Source organism: Chenopodium album, chromosome 8 (genome assembly GCF_948465745.1).
Source record: "Chenopodium album chromosome 8, dcCheAlbu1.1, whole genome shotgun sequence".
NCBI lineage: Eukaryota > Viridiplantae > Streptophyta > Magnoliopsida > Caryophyllales > Amaranthaceae > Chenopodium > Chenopodium album.
The window spans coordinates 56,934,812-56,956,248 of NC_137841.1; the positions used below are offsets into that span (position 1 = coordinate 56,934,812).

Consider the following 21,437-nt stretch of genomic DNA (forward strand, 5'->3'; position numbering starts at 1 on the left):
CTCTTTTAGGTTCTTCTTTCGGAAGTGGAAGCTCATCATATTTCTTATGGAGTTCGTTCATAACTTTGAGATCTTCGCGTAGTAGTTGCGATACCTCCCTCATAGACAGTGTGAGAAATTGTATATCTTCCTTATTTGTCGGTTCTGGAAGGCTATCCTTGACATCGAAAAAGATTTCCTCTTCTTTTTCTTTGACGGGTTTAATGAGAGATGAGGGGTCAACCTTGTTTTCTTCATCGGAGATAGCTAGGGTATGAGCGAGAGGTGCATTGTCAATGCTTGGCTTCTTACTGGCAGGGGGCAACGGCAGTTTGTTATTTTCGATTAGGTCTTGGATAGCTTCCTTAAGCTTCCAACAGCTTTCAGTGAGATGGCCCCTACCTTGGTGATACTTGCAGTGCGCATTGGGGTTCCAGTTAACCGACCTCTTCTCAACTGGTGGGTCCCCAAATGGTCCAATAGGAGTTATAAGACCTTTTGTATTTAATCGATCAAATGCGGTGTCATAACTCATGCCAATATGAGTGAAGTTCCTCCTAAATGGTTTCTTCTGTCCTTGGTTGTTCATGGCAAGGACTTCTCCTAAATTAAAGGTGCTAACATTATTTGAGTGGGCGATTTTGGAAGAAGAAGGATTGTCGTTCTTTTTTCCTTTCCAGCCACTGTTGGAGTTATTGTTGGCAACTTTTAACTTAGCCAAGTTATCTTCAATATTGATCCCAATGTCATAAACGGCCTTAAAGGTATGGAGATTATTTTGATACTTGAGATGCTTGGAATATTTTTCTTGAAGATTTTTGATGAACAGTCTCACAGACTCTTTTTCACTTGGCACCTCAATCATCTTTGCTGAGGTTTCTCTCCATTTGTTAAAGAAAGAGGTGAAGCCTTCATTCTCTTTCTGCTTGAGGATTTCAAGTTCTCTATGGTCAGTCTCGACTTGAATGTTGCACTTGTACTTATCAACGAAAGCGTTTGCTATGGACTCCCAGGTAGAGGTCTTTTCTTTCTCGAGAGAAAAGAACCATTGTTGGCAAACGGTCTCGAGAGATAGTGAGAACAGAAAAGGGAAGACCTTCTTATCGATACCCTTGATACTCATGATTGTTTCAAATGCTCTTAAATGAAAGTAAGGGTTGTCAATTGCTCTGAATTTTGGGATGTCGTTGGCGCTGATGTAAGCTCTTGAAACTTGTAGTCGCTAGACAACTTGCTTAGACTCTCTTGCATGAGGTCCATCTGTTGTTGCTTCACGGGATCATCAATCTTGAGTGCGAGAAGCTTCAGTGTCTCAGTCACAGTAGCCAGTTGGTTCTTAAGATCATTGACTTCTTCTTGTGTTGCCATTATAGTCTTAGCTTTTCTCTTGCGAGCTATGGGTTTGTCGAAAAGTTGGACTTGTACGAAGAGGTTGTCTTTGATTAACCGTCCTTCCTTTCTTGACCACGCGCTGTAAATTAAACCATTTTGCGTTTTAATTACTTGACTCGAATCAACTTGACTTTACGGTTTATTTTAAGGAGGAAAAAGAAAGAAAAGGGAAAAAGGTGCCTATTTTTGGCGAAAAATAACATACATATTTTTAGGGAACTAAGTATAGTTTTTTTTTATTATTGGAGGATTAATATCCGACTTACCCCCCTAAAAAAAATGACAGAAAAAACGCGCACACAAGACTCTCTTAAACATGGTCAAAGTATGTGGATTGGTGTGTGCGTTGAGTGTGAGTGACATGCTTGGACTCTTGTGTAAGACCATGGGACTCAGTGCCTAAACTCGATCATTGGCTCAAATAAATACTATTGACAGCAAAATTTTAGCCGAATTAATTAGCAAACTGATTAATCAGACTCTAGGTGATGACTCGACCAATAATCCGAACTGTCGGCCAAACGACAGGACTGGCGTCGCACTGTGAAGCTTGGCGCTAGACGACAGAGCTGTCGCCAAGCGCTACACTCCATAATGTGGCGCTACAGCTCAGACCTTGGCGCCAATATTGGAGCTTCGATCTGGGACTGTTTTCGGTGTTATCAGTCAATTGGGGTATGCCTAAAGTCGTACTAGGTCAATTCGGATTAAAATATTAGACTTTAATGACTCAAATTAATTAATTAATTAATTAATTAGGCAAAGTTCTTTAAGCCATTAATTTATTTAGTCTCAACACAAGTCAACAAACGGTTAAGATAGAATATATATGCACAACAAATAATGCACACTTAGTCAAGTAGGCACAATATGATGCAATGCGTTTGCAACCTAACCATGGCTCTAGTTCTCTAAAGTTCGGGATATGGTTTAGTCAAAGAGGGTCCATGGTTAATTTTCCGGATGCACCGCGCGGAAGCCTAACCGTGAAGGGTTGGCGCGAGTGGATGGGACACCGCGAGTTTAGAAAAAACTCGCTTCCATGGTTTGGTGAATTCAACATCTCGGATGTACCCTTTGTTGCACGGAGCGTTCAATCAAGTAGATGGAGCATGAATTCCCAGAGGGTTATGTCCATATGTAGAACACATATGGGTTTCAGAAAAGTGAGAAAAAATTCAATCAGGAAGTAGGATCGAGCAAACAATACGAAAAACCGGTCGAAATTAGAACGCATATTTCTGGCTCGGTTTTGGGGGGAAATTGGCGCCAGCAATCAGAGACTGGCGCCAGCTTTTAGCTGTAGCGCCTGGCGCCAATACTGGCGTCTGGCGCTACGACTAAAATGCTGGCACCAAGCTCTGGCCCCTGACGCTACTTCCCACATGCCTCAGCAGCTTTCTGTGCTCGATAAAATTTTCCAGTTTCGCGCTGTGTTATTTCAGTCCTAGTTGTGAAAGATATTTCTCAAATTTCCTACGTGTAAAATCCTATGTTTTTAACTCATTACGGATGGTCTTTCCAATGAGATCTTTTTTATGCATATGACAATAATGTTAATCAAAATTACGCACATGAAATACTTAGAACTTTTCGAGTCTCATCCACTCATTCTAAATCATTGCCGAAACAAATTCAGGAATTAAAATAGAAATCCTCCCCAGTGGAGTCGCCAAAAACTGTAGGGAATATATTCAAGCATTTAAATCCCACTAGCTTGAACCCCACTGTGATCATACACTAAATTACGGTGGCGTCCAAAAGGGAAGAAGATAGAGAAAAAGAGTCGCCAACAAGTTTTTTAGGAACTTGTAAACCGTTCACGAGGTGAAGGTTACACCCCTTAACGATCCAAGAGATCGTCAACTCCATAAGGTCATGAACCAAATAAGGGTTCGGGGATGAAGGTACAAATCCAACCTAAAATAGATTGAACCTGCCCTAATAATAGGCCTCTACTTTATTCAGATCGTATTCATGTGCGCTTTCTAATTAACATGCAATCAATAGGATTAACCTTAAACCTGTTTGTCTATGTTGGTTGAATATTAATTCACAAATAAATCTATTACTGGCGATCACTTGAATTATAATCATATTAACCCTAACAAGATTATTAATTATCTTATTATGCGTGATTACAAGTACCAATTCCCTTTAAACATGCATAAAGGTGTGATCAAGCAATAAATATCATCAAGCAACATAATAATAATCATGAATAATAATTATAAATAAAATAATCATCATCAAAATAATAGTAATAACAATATTCATAATCATCATAAATTATAACAATTATAATCATAATCATGTTCATGTTAATATTAAAGCATAATAATAATAGCAAGATCCTAGGCATGATACTAACAAGATTAATAACAAACCCTAGCATGTCACTAAACAATAAAAATCAAATCTTTAACCCTAACATGATACTAGCAATCATAAATATTAGGAAGAATATAGGAAGCATCGCAACAATCATATTTAATATTAAAAATACCCTAGACATGATACTAGGAATATCATAATAACAATATAAACATGATTTCTACATCATAACATCAATAAATCAATTAAAGTACTTACTTTGATGCCTCGTACCTCTTTCTAATAACAAAATACACACGTTAGTAACTTCAACGAAAATAATAATTAAACAATCAAATTAAATAATTAAAATAGAGATTTGGGACCAAACCCTCATAAATTAAACCTTTCACGTCTAGGGCGAAGGCAACTTCGAATATGGCTAGGTGTTTCTAGATCTTGTGAATGCGGAATTTTGTATGAAAACAAAGTTTAGAGAAAGAGAGAGAGAAAGAAAGAATTGATGAATGCTAATTAAAACTGATTGTAGATGAATGTAGATGAGAATTAATGATGAATGCATGAGAATTAGAGAATTAATGATTGCGAATGAAAACTGATTGTAGGTGAATGAAAACAGAGTTTTTAATACGATATTTATAGAGAAAATCAGCCAAAAGATAAAATAAACAAAACAGAGTCTGACGCACAAAAAACAGAGTTGGCGCAAACCTTGGCTAACTGGCGCTAGGCACCAACACTGGCGCCAGGCGCCAGGCGCCAGGCCTGGTTCCAGGCGCCAAGGCCTGGGGTTAGGCGCCAAGCCTAATTTTAACGCGTTTTCAAAAATCAGATAAGTTTGCCGTACTGGAGGATAAAATCATATAATTTCCTCGAAAATGCTATTTGATTTTGATTAAAATTCTGAAAAGTCAACAAAAGTCAATTTATCAATGCTAATTGAATTAGGAATGAAATGAACCTTCTAGAAGAATCTAGAAGACTAAAACCATTCCTAATTGCATTAGGAATGATAAATCATATTAGGCCCTCCCCTAGATCATTGGGCCGTACATAAAGCTCAAACCGGGCCCAGTTTGGTAAATTGGCCATAACTTCCTCATTATTCATCGGAATTGGGCTTATAATATATCGTTGGAAAGGTCTTTGCAAGCCCCATCCAACTACACTACTATTGGACCCATATCATGGACCAACCAAACTGGATTGGTTGTTTTCTTAAAATTAGTTTTCAAAAACAGAGAGAAAAGAAAAGAAATTAAAACTTTCCGCAACACTAGACTTTCCACACTTTCGCTTCATTCGATTATGATTCGACGTGAAAGGTACTCATCACCGGGTTTGATTTTGGGGAGACACAAATGGGTGTCTACAAGTAGCATGCTAAATGTGCTTAATTGATTACAAGTAGTATCATGCTAGATTTGGAATGGAAATTATGAATTGGTTGTTGTTGGTGATTTGAATAATGAGGCAAGATTTATTTGTGATGGATTATTTGTTGGCAAATTATAGTTTGGAGTATTGTTTATGAACCACATATTTAATTGTGGCATGTTAGAGAGCATGTTTAATTAAACTAAATGTTTATTTTGGTTTAAAATATTGAAAAGGAATTTTTGTTATGGATCATGTGCTATAAGCATGAGGAAGGAGCTATATAAGAGTGTATGTACACGAGAAATAAATTACAAGTTGGTGCCTTAGTGCACTTAAGGTGTTTTTAACACCGAGGGATAGGATTTGTGGCGCTTTATGTGTTTAAGGTGTCTTTGACACCGATGTAGATTTGAAAAGGGTTCAACATTAAATTTTATGTGGTCACTAATTATTCAAGAATTAAATTGTTATGTTTGATTGTTTGAATAATTATTGTTGAGTGAATGATTATGGTTTGAGAGTCATCACCAAGTTTAATAATATGTAAATAACCTAAAGTGAAAGAGATTACGCACCAACACTCTTGGAACATATATACCTTGAGTACGTATGAACATATGGGGGGAGTTATGTGACTTTATATTTGATCATAACTTCTACGGGAGTACAGGACGCTTTACATTCCTTTTTTTTATTATTATGCGCAGAAATTCCGCCACCCATGAGTGGTTTTGATGCTGGCACGGTTAGCTCCCGTGTTAGTAACCTCATTTATTGGGGGAGGCTGAGTGGGAAACCCGTTCGATGCGTAATCAATGCTATATAAATTATTTAGTGTCTAGTTGAGAAGTTTTGTTGAATGTTGTGTGCTTGTAAACAGGTGCGTTGAGGTAAGTGTGTGTTGATAGGTGAAAGCATGTTAGTGTGTTTAAATACGCTTATGTACTCAGCTTTGCTGATTGTGTTTTTGTGTGTTTATTGGCCTTGTCTTTACCTTGGCCCTATGATGACCCATTTTTAATGGAGAGTAGTGGAAACAAGTAGAGAGAAGCTTTTCAGGTAATGAAGCATATTCATGAATGGACATGAGTGAAGAGCGAATCATGCTAGTTTCTATAAGTATATGATGTGTTTACTGCTTTAATTATTTATGATATTATTATTATTCATGACTAACGAAGAGTTTTTGAATTTGATTTGGTTTTAATAAGGGCCTACAATGGTTCCAAGTTGTAAGTTGATTTTATTTTACTTCGTTGACTTTGGTTTTGACTTTACTTTTGTTTTGATGACTTTTTAAGCTGGCTTGTTTTGAATGGTTTTGAATTTAGTCTTCCTTTGTGTGTCTTTGATGATTGCCTTAGCCGTTTTCACGGTGGCGGTAATATCTTAGATTTTCCTATTTTGAGTTTTACAAAGAGCAAAACAGATATTTTAAAGGAAAGGAATTTCTAGGGTGTTACATTTAGGGTTAACCTATTGATTGTATGTTAGTCAGAAAGCGCACATGAATATGAGAAGAATAAAGTAGAGGCCTATTTTTTAGGGCAGGTTCAATCTGTTTTAGGTTGGATTTGTACCTTCATCCCCGAAAATCTAGTCATGGTTCCATACCACTATGGAGTTAGCGATCTCATAATCGTGAAGGGGTGTAACCTTCACCCTGTGAACGGTTTACAAGTTCCTTATAATTGTTGGCGACTCTTTTACTCTAGCTTCCTTCCCTTTGGACGCCGTCATGCTTAAGTGTATATTCACATTGGGGCTCAAGTGTGGGATGCTTGAAATATTCCCTAAAGTTAGGCTCAGCATTGGCTGCTTTTCCAAGGTCTTCATGGACCACTTCAAGTTGATTGAGCTTGATCTCGGCTAAAGCTCTTTTGTAAAAGACTTTAGTGTTGTTTCCATCAAGCATTATGACAATCGAGAAGAGCTCCTTAGTTTGTACATAATCACGAACCTTTAGGGCGCAAGCTGCAAGGTTTAACTCAAGGGATATGACAAGGTTCCATAGAAGACTATCATCTTCATTTCTCGGCAATACAAAACACAAAAATTTCAACCCTCTGTCATACTAAGCCCTAACAAAAATGACTTCACCCTTCTTGAAAAGGATATTTCCTTCCTCCTTCAAAATCTTGGCTTGATTTAGGATATTTCGAGGACAATTGTTAGTAGCAAAGTTGACAATGCTTTCATCATAATTGTCGTTCAAGTGTGTATGCATAAGGGCGTTATTTAATCTTTGGCAATCCATACCAAACTTCTAAGGAGAAAAGGGAAAGACTAAAAACTTCACTAAAAGGAAGATACGAACAACACCAAGATGTAAACGGACTAAAATAACATAATTGAGGGAAAACCCAATTAAAAGAACACAAGCAAATTGCGACACTCCATATTAGAAAGATTGAAAAGGTAAGGAAATTGACAAGAAATAACACACCAAAGGCCATAATTAAAAAGATCCACAGAGGAAAATACTCACAAAATGAAAAGACAATAGAAGCAAAGATTGGAATCAACCCTAGCAAAAGACAAGACTAAAACAAATTAAGCAACTGAAGAAAAGAAAAGCCCCTCACTTAGCTTAGCCTAACAGGGAAGACCCACAAGTCTCACCTTACGCAACAAGACTAGGAAGACCCACAAATTGAAAATCAAAAAAAATTTCTTATAGAAACACGGCTTGACGGGGAGAAGTGGGGAAAAGATGGTTGTTGCTGCATGATACAACAATCACTGATGGCACCTCGGTGGCCTAGGGGGGTCGCTGGCGATTGAGGAGCAAGCCAACCCACTCTAATCGCCAGCGGCCTATCGAATACTACTGTTTTGAGAAAGCCGGCATTAATAAATCAAAGGCTTAATTTTGATGGTTTTGGGAATTTCCCTAAGCGCATTCTTTAGGCGCGTGAGATTTAATTGATTAATTTTCTTCAACTTTCATTACTTAAACATATATATATATATATATATATATATATATATATATATATATATATATATATATATATATCCAACCAAAATGTCAGAACTTTTCACTCGAGCCCAGGCTCCTTTTCCTCTTCACCAAGAGGATAAGCTAGTCTTCTTTTGATAATATGATTCTTATAGGACATTAAACATCCATAAGGATCCTTTAACCAATAAAAACGGACGGCTAAAAGGAGATTCACACTTTCCATTGACCATGCTCTTTCAAAATAGGATGTGTTGAAATTATTATGAAACGAATGTAAAAGATAAATGTTGTGTTTATTACGAAGCGGAGGGAGAGTATAGAAACAAAAAGCTCAATGGCGCTTATTTTGATGGTTTTGGGAATTTCCCTACGCACGTTCTTTAGGTGTGTGAGATTTAATTGATTAATTTTCTTCAGCTTTCATTCCCAAAAAAAAAAAAAAAAAAAAAAAAAAAAAAAAAAAAAAAAAACCAACCAAAATGTCAGAACTTTTCACTCCAGCCATGCCCCTTTTCCTCTTCACCAAGAGGATTAGCTAGTTTTCTTTTGATAATATGATTCTTATACGATATTTAACATCCATAAGGATCCTTTTACCAATAAAAAAAAGGACAGCTAAAAGGAGTTTAATATTTCCCATTGAGCATGTTCTTTCAAATTAGGATGTGTTGCAATTATTATGAAACAAATGTAAAAGATAAATATTGTTTTTATTAAGAAACGGAGAGAGAGTATAGAAACAAAAAAACTCAAAGGTACCTAGAAAAGCCTTAAAACAAAAATTCCTTTGTAACTATTCCCATAAAAAACAACAATTTTTTAGTGCATGTCACACCATGCGGCATGGGTTACCCGAGTTTTTTTTGCTAGAGGTTACTTGAGTTTTTCAGTCAGGGATTACTTGAGTTACTCGGTGATGGGCTACTTGAGTTACTCGATCAATGGTTACTTGAGGGGTTCGGGCAGGGGATACTTGGGGGTTCACCCGGTTAAGGGTTATTCAGTCAGGGGTCACTCGAGTTTCTCGGTCAGAGGTTACTCGAGTCACGCCTGACCGAAAAATTCGAGTAACCCCTGACCGAGAAACTCAAGTAACCTCGAAAACTCGAGTAACCCCGGGAAATTAAGTAACCCCTGGCCGAGAAACTCAAGTAATCCCGAAAACTCAAGTAATCCTGATCGAGAAACTCAAGCAACCCCTGTCGCACCGTAAAACATGCCGCATATAAAAAATTTGTTTAAATTTTTTTAAAAAAAAGATAAAAAAAATAAAACATTCACTATTGCTACTTTCACATCCAATAAAGTCCTTCTAAACAGCAGCAAAAGTACATAATTGAACCTGTCGAAGAATATTGAGGCCAACCAGTATACTTGGGACTGCCTCATTATACATGTATACAAAAATAGATCAAACAAAGCTGTGGACTTCAAAAGCTTCAAGTAAATCTTTCTTCACTTCGTTCTGTTTATGACTATGAGTGTAAGATCTATAAGTAGGGCTGGGCACAATAGGTTAACCGTACCATTGAGCCTTAACAGTACGGTTAACCGTTAGATCGGTTACTCAAAAATGCGAACCGTAAACCAGTATACTTGGGACTGCCTCATTATACATGTGTACAAAAATAGATCAAACAAAACTGTGGACTTCAAAAGCTTCAAGTAAATCTTTCTTCACTTTGTTCTGTTTATGACTATGAGTGTAAGATCTATAAGGGCCTGCCTTGACCTTCTAACATCATCATCATAACTCTGGGGCAGAGAATCAATAGCTGCAGCCGCTAGGTTTGCATGCATCAATGCTAAATCCTTCGCTCTTTGAATTCCTTGACTTCTCCCAAGATAATCAAGAGCCTATATGCAAAAAATAAAAACAAAAAAAAAATTTATACAAATACATTAAATTTATTAACCAGAATTTTTTTAAAAAAAAATCTATGATATTATGCGAGTATTTAAAAAAATAAATAAATTATATAATAAATAGATGAATAAAACCCTGCTACTAGAAAATAATCTGGTAAACTGAAAAGTTCAAGCATACAATTGTTCTTTTACCAATATACAAAATGAAAAAAAAAAAAAAAAAAAAAAAAACTTTTCTAATGCAAAAGATCTATCTATAAGATTTTGTGATTAACACCCAACCAGGTAAATAGGTTGTATGGCGTTCAAGCCAACAGGCACTGAAGATATGAATACTACCAAAAAATATTTCCACCCATATCTGCCACATCACTAACAATGAGCACACAATAAGAACTTCCCCAGCATATGACTTTGAAACCAAAACCTACCAGGAAATCATAAATTCTTTCTTGATTATCTCCCAAATTTCAGTATTGGGCCATTGGCTAATGCAAAGATAATTGTAGATCAACTTTAACATAATTGTATGACAGGCATTATTCTTGACTAGACATCATAAAACAAATTTCTGGAAAAAAAATACTCATCATATGAATTAAGAGGTCCAGAGAAAACGACCACCATAGATGCATATCATTGGCGCAATGCCTCGATCCAAACCCTAATTTATCACCAAACCCAGGTAACGTTCACAAATCTTCATTCAAAGATTGCAGCTAACGTTCACAAATTGGATCCCGAGCCTTGAAATTATCCAGAAAAGTCCAGAGAACACAAGACATCATTGCCAACAGATTGGTCAATCAGATTATGGAGCCATAATTAAAGCCTTTTGCTAACCAATGTACACTTCTCACTCCAAGTATTTCATTGTACAATATTTTATTGCTCTAGAATTTTTTAAAAAATTCAGAAAGTTCATTACACAATATTTTAGCAAAAATACTTCCTAACTTGTAAGGTAGCATGAGTCAGAAAAAAAATGTTCAATTGACCAACCTACAAAGTCTTAATGCCCAAATGGCTATACTTTATAAGAATTTAACTTTGAATGAAGATGTAACAGAGGTTGACAACAAAATGGCACCTAACACATAATAAAGCATTGATTTCCGCAAGATTCACAAACAAGAAATAATGCAGGATTTTAACATGAGGTTCACACATAAACATACAAGATCAACATCTGCAGGGTTGTCAAGGCCTCGCTGCACAACTTTACCTAGTTGAGGGAATTCTTCTGTGGCAAACAACAAAGGGGCTGTGATGATTCCCTGTAGAAAAGAATGCAAACATGTAGCACTTTGAGTTAAAGAAAATAGACATCTATCACATTAAGACTGAGTTGCAGCAAGTTCTGTGGCAGTCATGCTAAGAACATACTACAGCAATGGGCATTGCTGATTACACTGTAATACGATATCTTTCTAGGTTAGAAAATTTCCCATCTTCCACTAAATTGACCTCCAATCTGACTTGTTAACTTTGTGGCTTCCAGACACTTTTGATGTGTATGAATGAATTGTCATTCCCTGAAGAAGAATATTGGCAAACATGTACAACACTTAATCACAGAAAAGAGGTAATTACATGACGAATATCAGAAAGTGAACCCTTTCCAAGTGATGCAGATGTGCCGGTGAAATCAAGAACATCATCAATCAATTGGAATGCCAATCCCTGTGGAAGAAAAAAGAATTGGAGATGTAATGTGCAATATGTACTGATATTACCAAACTGAAGTTTTCTTAATATAAATTTACTAACACAGTTGTGTTAGATGAACATTATTACATCTGCTAGCTTTCTGCAGCACATTGCCAGGAATCAACTTAAACCTCCACTCCCTTTCACTTATGCATGCCAGAAAAAGGCGTCGAAGTCAGTTAGCTCCACTTAAGGGCAACCCAGTTAAATTTGTTCAGTCAAATATGGTGATTCCTAGATAAGTATGTGGAATTTGTTACGGGAAAATCTGTTGTGGAGAAGTTATGTGCTTTTCATTTATATATAGGGGTTTGTAATAAGAAAAGGGTATGCTGAATGTTTATTGAGAACTTTTCTCTTGATTTTTCTTTTGTGGGATAGCCCTTACCTCTCAAAAGCAAGGAGTCGTATTCTAATTATTTATCATCAATATGACATACTATCCCGGCCTCCTTCTTCCCTATTTTTCTGCTGTAATTTCTTAACAATCCCATCTGTTTCCTTGCACACATGATCTTATAAACAGAAAAACCACATCAGATACAGCAATGCTGCACATTTCACACTCTTTCTTTTTTCTTTACTTGCCTCATTTCCCATTCTTTCTTTTTTTCTTTTTTTTTTTTTTTTGGCAAGTAAGAAGTATATTAATCAAGCAAAACCTTCCCATTCTTGGGGTGTAATTAACACCCATTTTCTTTTTGAAATTGTTTTCTCTATGTTTTGACTGTCCTAAAATCCTGTGCAAAGTGTCGTCGAATAAACAAAAAGTCAAATATTAACAAAAATAAATATTTGGGCTGAACCACCTTTTGCTCCCACATGATTTAAATCAGATTAGTGAGTTTACAAGATCAAGTTTAACCACTAGCCTCAGGTTGTTTTAACGAAAAATCCCATCCAAAATTATAATTGATATCTACCCCTCTATAGTACACCATTAGGAAAGAAGATCCATTCGTTATTCAATTACCAAAAAGTCAAATGAAAATATTGAAAGAGGGAGTTTAAGTTTATTTGTCAACGAAATTACATTCTCCAAGAAAATAACATCTTATTAAGGTTTCATTCACAAATGGTTGAAAGTCACTTTCAGGCAAAAAAAATTAATTAAAAAAAAAAAAAGAGAGAGCTTATGCGACAAGTATAACTAAATTTAGAGATATATAGAGATCGACCCTCCATTCACAACATAGGAAAATGCCGGCACCACACATTTATGCAACCAGAGGTCACAAGCCAAGTGTCCCAAAACCATAAATTCATCATTCCACATGTATTATTAAGAATTTAATATTCAAGGAAAGCTTCCACAAGTCTGAAAATAGATACATTTGGAGGAAATAGAACCCTCTAAGAAGCCGTAATATTCGTATTAAATAATGAACGCTTTACTGAGGACACTTATAGGTTCAAGCAGCTCAAGATATTCAGCATACATGTAGAATACAAGCAAATTAGCAAAATCACTAAACAAAGTATCATGATAAAATATCACTATTTTCAAATCACAAATCTTCCACAAAAGGCTAGTGCTTAATTAGACAAGAAGCGACAAATAATTAAGACAGCACATTCGAAGATTAATAGGGTAGGCTCATTTTGATTTAATTGACATTGACAAATTATCAGCTACTTAACATTAGCATATTCATCTTCTGCGCACCATAAGATATATCCAACACCAAACTTTCCACAAAATTTTTTCTGACAAGTAATTTCATTTACGATTCCAGCCATAATATACACTGACAAAGATACACTCACCAAATTCTTCCCATACTCGTAAGATAACATAGCAGCTTCAGTAGATTGCCCTGCAAGAAGTGCAATGGACTTGCAGCTATTTGAGATCAATGATGCTGTTTTGTAGTAGGTCTTTTCCATGTAATACTGCATGCTGCGAGTAGAAATGAACCAAAATATCAGCTATGCTGCATATTATACATAGCAAGATATTTGAAAATAAAAAAGGAAAAGAAAAAAAAAATAGCATCAACAATCTGGACCATATGAGAAATTACATAAAAAGCAAATGGGAAAACTGTTGGACATTAAACACCACAGCAAGAGGAACAAAAGAACAACTTGAAATTTATGGCAACAGTTTGTATTCAAATATTTAATTAAGAGTTTTGAAAATAGCAAACAAAAATAAATCAGTATTGGCAAGAATTACCATCAATCAAAACTTATAAGCCTCTTCCTAAGCAATGCAAGGATATTAGAATAATTATTACACAAGGTTCACAACAGTAATAAACCAGAAAAATAAATTAGCCTTGACAACACTATATTTAGTCTGCCAGCAAAAGCAAAAAGAATCTTTCTAGCATGGATTCCACTTTTTAACTTGATTTTGGCCAACTAAATAATACTATAACCCCACATATTTGCTAGAAAGTTCAACTAGTGGGAAAATTACCTTTTCCGGAAAATTACCTTTTCCGGATAAATAACTACCCAATATAGAAATAAAGCAAACAACTACCATCAAGAGATTTTTGTTGGAAAAGCACCACATTTGAATTTTAAAAGATCTAAATTACCCAATGAAGGTAATAACCATCATCAATCAGGCCTTTGATGACTCTTTGACTCTCCCTGACCTGGTCAAAAATGGCTTCTGGGACCTCTTAAAATTGTCTCTACCTATTTCCCTCTGATCTGCAAAATCTCATCCTTGGTTGCGCCTTCCTTGTTGAGGCCATGACTTCCCTTTCTTTTATCTTAGCGAGAGAAATGAAATCAGCTCCTTTCTAACTTATTCCCACATCTAGTTTTCCAAAAACCAAATTAATTCCAGGGACTTTCTTGGCTGTGTCTGTGTCCAACAACTCCCAATATTATATTATTCTTTGCTATTGAATGGATTCCATTTATTCTCCTTTTGTGCTAAAGTAGTAGGTTAGCTTCTGCCTTCGACATGTACCATTTTTCAATTTTATAGTAGAATCTAACCTTCATATCCATTCTTAGTCTGAATTCTTTACTCAACCTTTCATAGGCTGGTTAAGTCCATCTTTCAACATTGGTAATATTCCCTGGGGTACTCAATATAGCATTCAGCATTTGGAAAGATGTGAAAAGTAAGAGCCTATAGGTTTTGCAAAGAGTATCCAGAATTCAAAACACCCACTGCAAACATTGCCTCTTGAATGTCGATCAATATAATGGGCCATCACCAAACTCAGAGTGTATCTCCCCAAATGTCAGTTGTTCAAAAGATCTTGACTATGTTAAGGTCTCACCACACAGAAATGGCAGTTATCGAGCATCCTGAAAGAATTTCAATGAAGCAACATAATGGTCTGTAGCATCAAAATACACAAAGGATGGTGAAGAATATCCACTGTTCTCATCATCAAATAGGAAATGGTTTAACAAAATTTTAATGGGTGAGCAGGAAGGCTACCTATGTAGCAAGGATGCAGTTTTCCAATTTTGACACTTTGTCTGACCTTGTCGTCCACCATCCTGTCTGTAATATATTTTCCACTGAAAATAAGACAAGTGACATCCATGAAACTTTACCCCCCTCCCACAAGTTGGGTACTAGAAGAATTGCTCCCCCCCCCCCCCCCCCTTTTTTTCCCATCTCTAATAATGACACAATAACTGTCATTGTTCTTTAAGCTTCAAATGGCGAGATATTTGAGGTGAACATAGGTTCTTTAAGCTTCAAGATAGCATTAAAGGAAATTTCTTATTGGATAGTTGAATGGAAAAAAGAATTATGGTAGTTGTGTTGACAGAATGATGTATGTATATACAGGTTCTTCTACACATTTTTGCCCAATCAAACAATCATTTCTATCAGCTTGAAAGAGCTATAGCTACTAAATATTCTCATTCTAACAAAACTTACAACACCTAATTTCAAGTAATTCCAAAGCGCGTCCATGTCTTCATAGCTTATACACATCTAAAGCATATCAAATATTGTACGAAGATACCCATGAGATAAAACTCTTTATTTAGCACATATATAGTTACTCAATAGAATTACCCAACACAATTTTCCTTCTAATAATTAATATCCACAAAATGCTCTTTTATTACCTGCAATGAACCCACACCCAACCACCTGTTACCTTGGTGCACACAGCCACGGCAGGAGACAGAAACAGAAACAACAGGCGCAACAGAATAGCAGCAGCACACAACCACTATGAGCACAAGCAACATAGGCAACAACGTTTCTCTAAAGTGGCAGGCATCTTTGGATTATTAGCTATTGTACTGTAGTCTGTAAGTAATTTAGCAAGAAGACAAAGGATAGTAAAGGTAGCAATTAAGGCACTAGGCCACTTATGCATTACAATTGAGTAGTATAAATAGAACTAGCCTAAGAGAGAGAAGGCATGCAGAAAATTATTGTAGAGAACTCTTGGAGAGTAATGGCCAAAAGCCATTGTTATGTACGCAAGCTTTACGCTTTATCAATCGAAATTGACCTTCCGACTATTTCTTGCTAACTAAACCACCATGTTCGTTGCATTACCCTTTTGTTTCCTAAAATTCCACCTTCACTTCCACTATTCCTTATATATTCATAACCTTTAAAAACTTATATCAAACAAGCAAAAAAAATTGACATATTGAAGCATTAATCCTAATATCATGTCAGAAAACTCGAAATGATGAATCTGTGCAAAGATAAGATGAAAATATTGCACCCGTCAACACAAGCAGTCTTAGCTTTCTGAAAACAACTTTTTTTTTTGACAAGAACAGCAACCTTTTTGTACATAAAATATCTAGCCACACTTTCCAAGCATAGCATGACTGCAAAAGGTGCACAAAAAATAACTCCCAGAGCATAACTACATACTTTAATCGCTGCTCAGACGTTGTTGTCATCTGCATTGTCTCACCGGTGACAAGATGCTGTACAACCTCAGCTATTAATGACACAACCTGCAGAATGCATCCTCATTTGAAAACTGCCACATGTTTTTTATGGTTAATTTGAGTCATGATGTCAAATGTCTTACCTCATTATTTTGCAAAGAGGCTAGAGCTACACAAGCCCTAGAGAGCAACAAATCACCTGCTAAAACTGCTAACTGCATTGTATGAATAGATGGAGTCAGAAGCGTGCTAAAGAAATGTCAGAGTAATATGCAGTAATACAGAAAGACACCCATATACTAGGTTAAGGGGGGTATCTTCTCCTCTTTATGTTCCAATTTCATCATCATACTTTTCTTTTACATCCATTCCAATTTATTTGTCACACTTTCGTTTATGGCACATGCTCACAAATAGCTACGTAATAAACTGACCTAAGGAGAGGGGAATCATAGGTAGTGCATAAAACTGATAAAAGTCTATTAGGATTAGCTTGGAGAGGAAGCAAGCAATGAATTTGTTCTATAAATAAAAGAAAATTAGGGATATATTCTCTTTTAGCCTTACTATGTATTTTGATAATCCATAGCTCCATCTAATTAAAAATTAAGTCTCATTCACTGATATCTGCTTAGCCACATTTAGTTTTCCTCCATCTAGTAAGACCCATATAGTGGGAGTTGTTTATAAATCTAACACATATAACTGTTGGGTATGTATGCAAGAGTCTGACTTTTTATGACTGGAAGTTGAGGACATGAAAGCACTGTCCTAAATATGGATACAGGTGCAGGGACTTTCCATTTAAAACCTAATATCATAGTAATAGCAAAAATGACCTAAATCGGTTGTTCAGCGAACAAGTAGAAAGTGGAAGAGAAAAATCACCTCCTAATTATTGTGTGAATAGTAGATCGACTATAATGAGTCAAATAAAGTCCTCTCAAGCTTATATTCACCGGCCTCTAAATCTCTCTATAGTATGAGGTACTTATTGCAGGTCAGATCCCACATTCATACCGTTGTCATGTCATGCCTAATTCCTAGAAATATTAAAATTAAAGAAACTAAATGACTAAACTTTGAAGCTCTAACTTCAATACACCCTTTGCTTCAAAGTTAAATAAAATGAAATAAATGAAGAACGTCTCTTCACCCAAGTGCACTTCTCATCTCATACAAATGTTGTTGATGCACATTATCATCAACCTCTACACTTTGAATAGAACACTCTGTTAGAAAAAAATTATGGGGATGAGGAATTAGGGACGTGTTTACACTGTCCTTTAAGCAATTTTAACCCCCACAATGATTGCTATGGGTTACCGGTTAATATGCTCCGAGGATTTCCCTAAGTTAGAGAACAATTAAAGCAATGTAACTGAACTCCCTAAGAACACTTTAACAATAAGAATAGATAAGGAAGAAGAAAAAGTAAAAAGGTTAGTTATAATTTTGGAGTAATTAACTATATATAATGAATAGTCTTTTAAACCAAGAGTCACTATTTCCTAAAAGAATTAATTAAGATAATCTGACTTTTAATGAAAAGTCATTATTAACATAATCAATTTAACCGTAAGAAAGTGATTGTTGACACTCGCCCGATCGGCAAATAAACGGACGAATCTTTTAACTAGGCTCGCGCCCGATCGGGCAATGCTCGCCTGATAAGGCCATCTACACTTAAGAAAATAAATTTTCTCTCGCGCCCGATTGGGCTAACTTAGCTCTATCGGGCAGCAAATATTATTTTCCTAAGTTTATATTCGCGCCCGATTGGGCAAAGCCCGCACGACCGTGTCCGTGGTCATAACCATGACTCACGTTAAAATTTTGTTTTGCTCCAAATATTAAACTTATAGACTAGCTCCAAGCTAAACTTTTCTATAAACCAATGTGAGAGTTTTTTTCCCAACATCAAGTTAAATAGAATAGAGTAACTTATAGACTAGCTCCAAGCTATACTTTTCTATTTAACCAATGTGGGAATTTCTTCCCAACTTCAAGTTAAATAGAATAGAGTAAGCTATCATCCTCTATTCAACTAATGAGGGACTTTCTTCCCAACATGTTAAATAGAATTGAACAAGGTAACTTCTTCTATTATACCAATGTGGGACTTCCATCCCAACATTTTAAGCTATATAGACTAACCTATACAACCAACTTTTATTCTACTAATGTGGGACTAATTTCCCATCATTCACAAAACACCTATTATGAAGACTACTCTAACAATAATCTTAAAGCAATTTTAATAGAAAATTCTTCATGGAGAATGTCATGAAGAGTGTTGGTGACGCTGGAAAACTTGATCGGTTCGATGGTTCCAATTTTACTCGTTGGAAGGAGACCATGAAGTTCTTACTCATCACAATGAAGTTGTTCTATATCCTTGATGTTGATCTTAAGCCCATTCCCGAAGGAAGATGAAATTGATGTTGTGAAGGCTGAACGCAAAAAGCGTGTTGAGAATGAAGCACTATACAGACGATACATTCTGAATCATCTTTCAGACCGTCTGTGATGAAGAATCCAAAGGAAATCTGGGACTCTTTGGAAACTAAGTACAATTCTGAAAAACAAGGGGCAGATAAGTTTATTACTATGCAATTTTTTGAATTTACTATGAATGATTCTTCATCAGTATTAGACCAAGTGCATGAATTTCTTATCTTTGACCTCTAAATTTAAGGATCTTGCTATAACCATTCCGGAAAAACTACTTGTGGGGGGAATAATTGCAAAATTACCCACTAGTTGGAATGATTGTAGGAAGAAACTTTTGCATACTTCTGAGGATTTTACTTTGGAACAAATTCAAAAACATTTACGGATTGAAGAGGAAAGTCGAAACAGTGATAATGATCATGGTGATTCTAGTTCCAAATTAAATTATGTAAGTAATGATCATAAGGGGGGAGGCAAGAAAAAGAAAGGCTAATAAGCAGAATAAGCAGAATAATTCCAACAAGAAGCCTAGAAAGAATTTATCTGATGTTGTTACAAGTGTGGCGAAAAAGGACACATTAAGAAATATTGCAAGAACCCTAAGAAGACTAAAAAACAGAAAGAAGGTGGTGAGGCAAATGTTGTAGAGAATAACACCAATGATATTGTTGCCATGAAATCTGAATTAAACATTGGTATGATTCAAGAAATGCATATGGCTTCGCTCACTACAAGTGATGATTGGTGGTATGATACAAGGCTCTTTTCAAGACCTACACCGATTCTTCCCTGATCATGAAGTTCTTATGGGTGATCATCATTCTTTCGAGGTCCAAGGTTCTGGTACAGTTGAAGTGCAATTTACTTCTGGGAAGAAAGTCATTCTCACCAATGTACTTCATGTGCCTCAAATTAGGAAGAATTTAATTTCTGGTTTTATATTGTCTAAGAAGGGTTTGCAAGTTGTAATAAAATCTGACAATGTAATTCTATCTAAGGCTGGAACCTTTGTTGGAAAGGGCTATGCTTGTGATGGAATGTTCAAATTATCTATCAATAAAGTTGAAAATTCTGCTTATTTTGTTGTGCAAAATGTAGAATGTATTTCTTTTAATTTATGGCATAATCGTTTAGCACATACTAATTATAAGACTATGAAAATTATTTCAAAAAGTGGTATGATTTCTTATGGCAATGATAGTCATGATAAATGTGAAGTTTGTGTGTAATCGAAAATGAAGAGAAAACCTTTTCCTAAAGTTGATGGAAATATTAGAACTTGTTCATTCTGATATTTGTGAGTTCAATGGAAATTTGACTAGAGGTGGTAATAGGTATTTCATAACTTTCATTGATGATAGTTCTCATTTTACCTATGTTTATTTGTTAAAGACAAAAGATCAGGCATTTGATATGTTTAAAGTGTGTAAAGCCATGGTAGAAACACAAAAAGATAAGAAAATTAAGATATTACGAATTGATAGAGGTGGAGAATATTTTCCCACGGAATTTGCTGATTTTTGTGAATCTAATGGCATTATACATCAGGTTAGTGCCCCATATAGACCCCAACAAAATGGAGTGGCCGAAAGAAAGAATGGTGTATTAGGTGATATGGTAAATGTCATGCTTGTTGATGCAAATTTGCCGCTTAATTTGTGGGGGGAAGCTTTACTAACTGCATGTCATGTACACAACAGAATTCCTTCTGAGAAAAATAAGGTATCTCCATATGAGTTATGGAAAGAAAAGGAAAGGAAAGAAACCTAATATTAGTTATTTTAGAGTTTGGGGTTGTGTTGCATATTATAAGGTTCCCGAATCTAAGAAAACTAAATTAGGTACTAGAGCTTTAAAGAGTGTTTTTCGGGATATGCTAAAAATTCAAAAGCCTATAGGTTTTTGGATTTGGATTCTAATGTTATAGTGGAATCACAAGATGCTGAATTCTTTGAGAATAAATTTCGTGGGGATTCTATAAACATTGATGATTCAGCACTACCACAAGTTTCTCTTAATGATGTTTCTAGCTCTTAGTAATGTTAGAATAACGTTCGATTTCTCTAGTGAACCTAGAAGAAGTGTAAGGGCAAGGAAGGAGAAAAATTAGGGTCCGAATTTTATTGATTCACAAGCTATTCTCTTTCTTGTCAAAGGTGTAATAAGTGTGAGGTTACTAAAAAGATACCCATTCTACTTAATGTTGATGTTAATGTAGAGGATGATCCAAAAATGTTTAAAGAAGCAATGGCTTCTAGAAAAGCAGCTTTTTGGAAGGAGGCAATAAAGGATGAGATGGATTCCTTGGTTTCAAATAATACTTGGTATCTCACGGATTTGCCACCTGGTTCCAAAGTTGTTGGATGTAAGTGGGTGTTTAGAATTAAAAAGGACACAAATGGGAAGATAATATCTTTTAAGGCTAGGTTGGTAGTACAAGGTTTTACTCAGAAAGAAGGGGTGGATTATTTTGATACTTATGCACTCGTTACTAGAATTA

The 21,437-nt window shown here is 35.8% G+C and overlaps 1 protein-coding gene across 3 annotated transcripts in view; it reads right to left on the reverse strand.

The window, feature by feature from the left end:
• Positions 1–9,311: 9,311 nt before the first annotated feature.
• Positions 9,312–21,437, reverse strand: part of LOC145641889 (solanesyl-diphosphate synthase 1, mitochondrial-like) — a 29,845-nt gene continuing 17,719 nt past the window's right edge. For 2 of the 3 annotated variants that reach the window (XM_081692913.1, XM_081692915.1), the window contains 6 exons: positions 16,627–16,698; positions 16,464–16,549; positions 13,397–13,529; positions 11,513–11,602; positions 11,098–11,196; positions 9,312–9,907 (listed from right to left, as the gene is read on the reverse strand). In XM_081692913.1, the coding sequence (XP_081549039.1) occupies positions 9,728–9,907; positions 11,098–11,196; positions 11,513–11,602; positions 13,397–13,529; positions 16,464–16,549; positions 16,627–16,698 (660 nt within the window). In that variant the 3' untranslated portion in view covers positions 9,312–9,727. The remainder of the gene's footprint in view (positions 9,908–11,097; positions 11,197–11,512; positions 11,603–13,396; positions 13,530–16,463; positions 16,550–16,626; positions 16,699–21,437) is intronic. The other variant, XM_081692914.1, reaches the window with a different exon arrangement.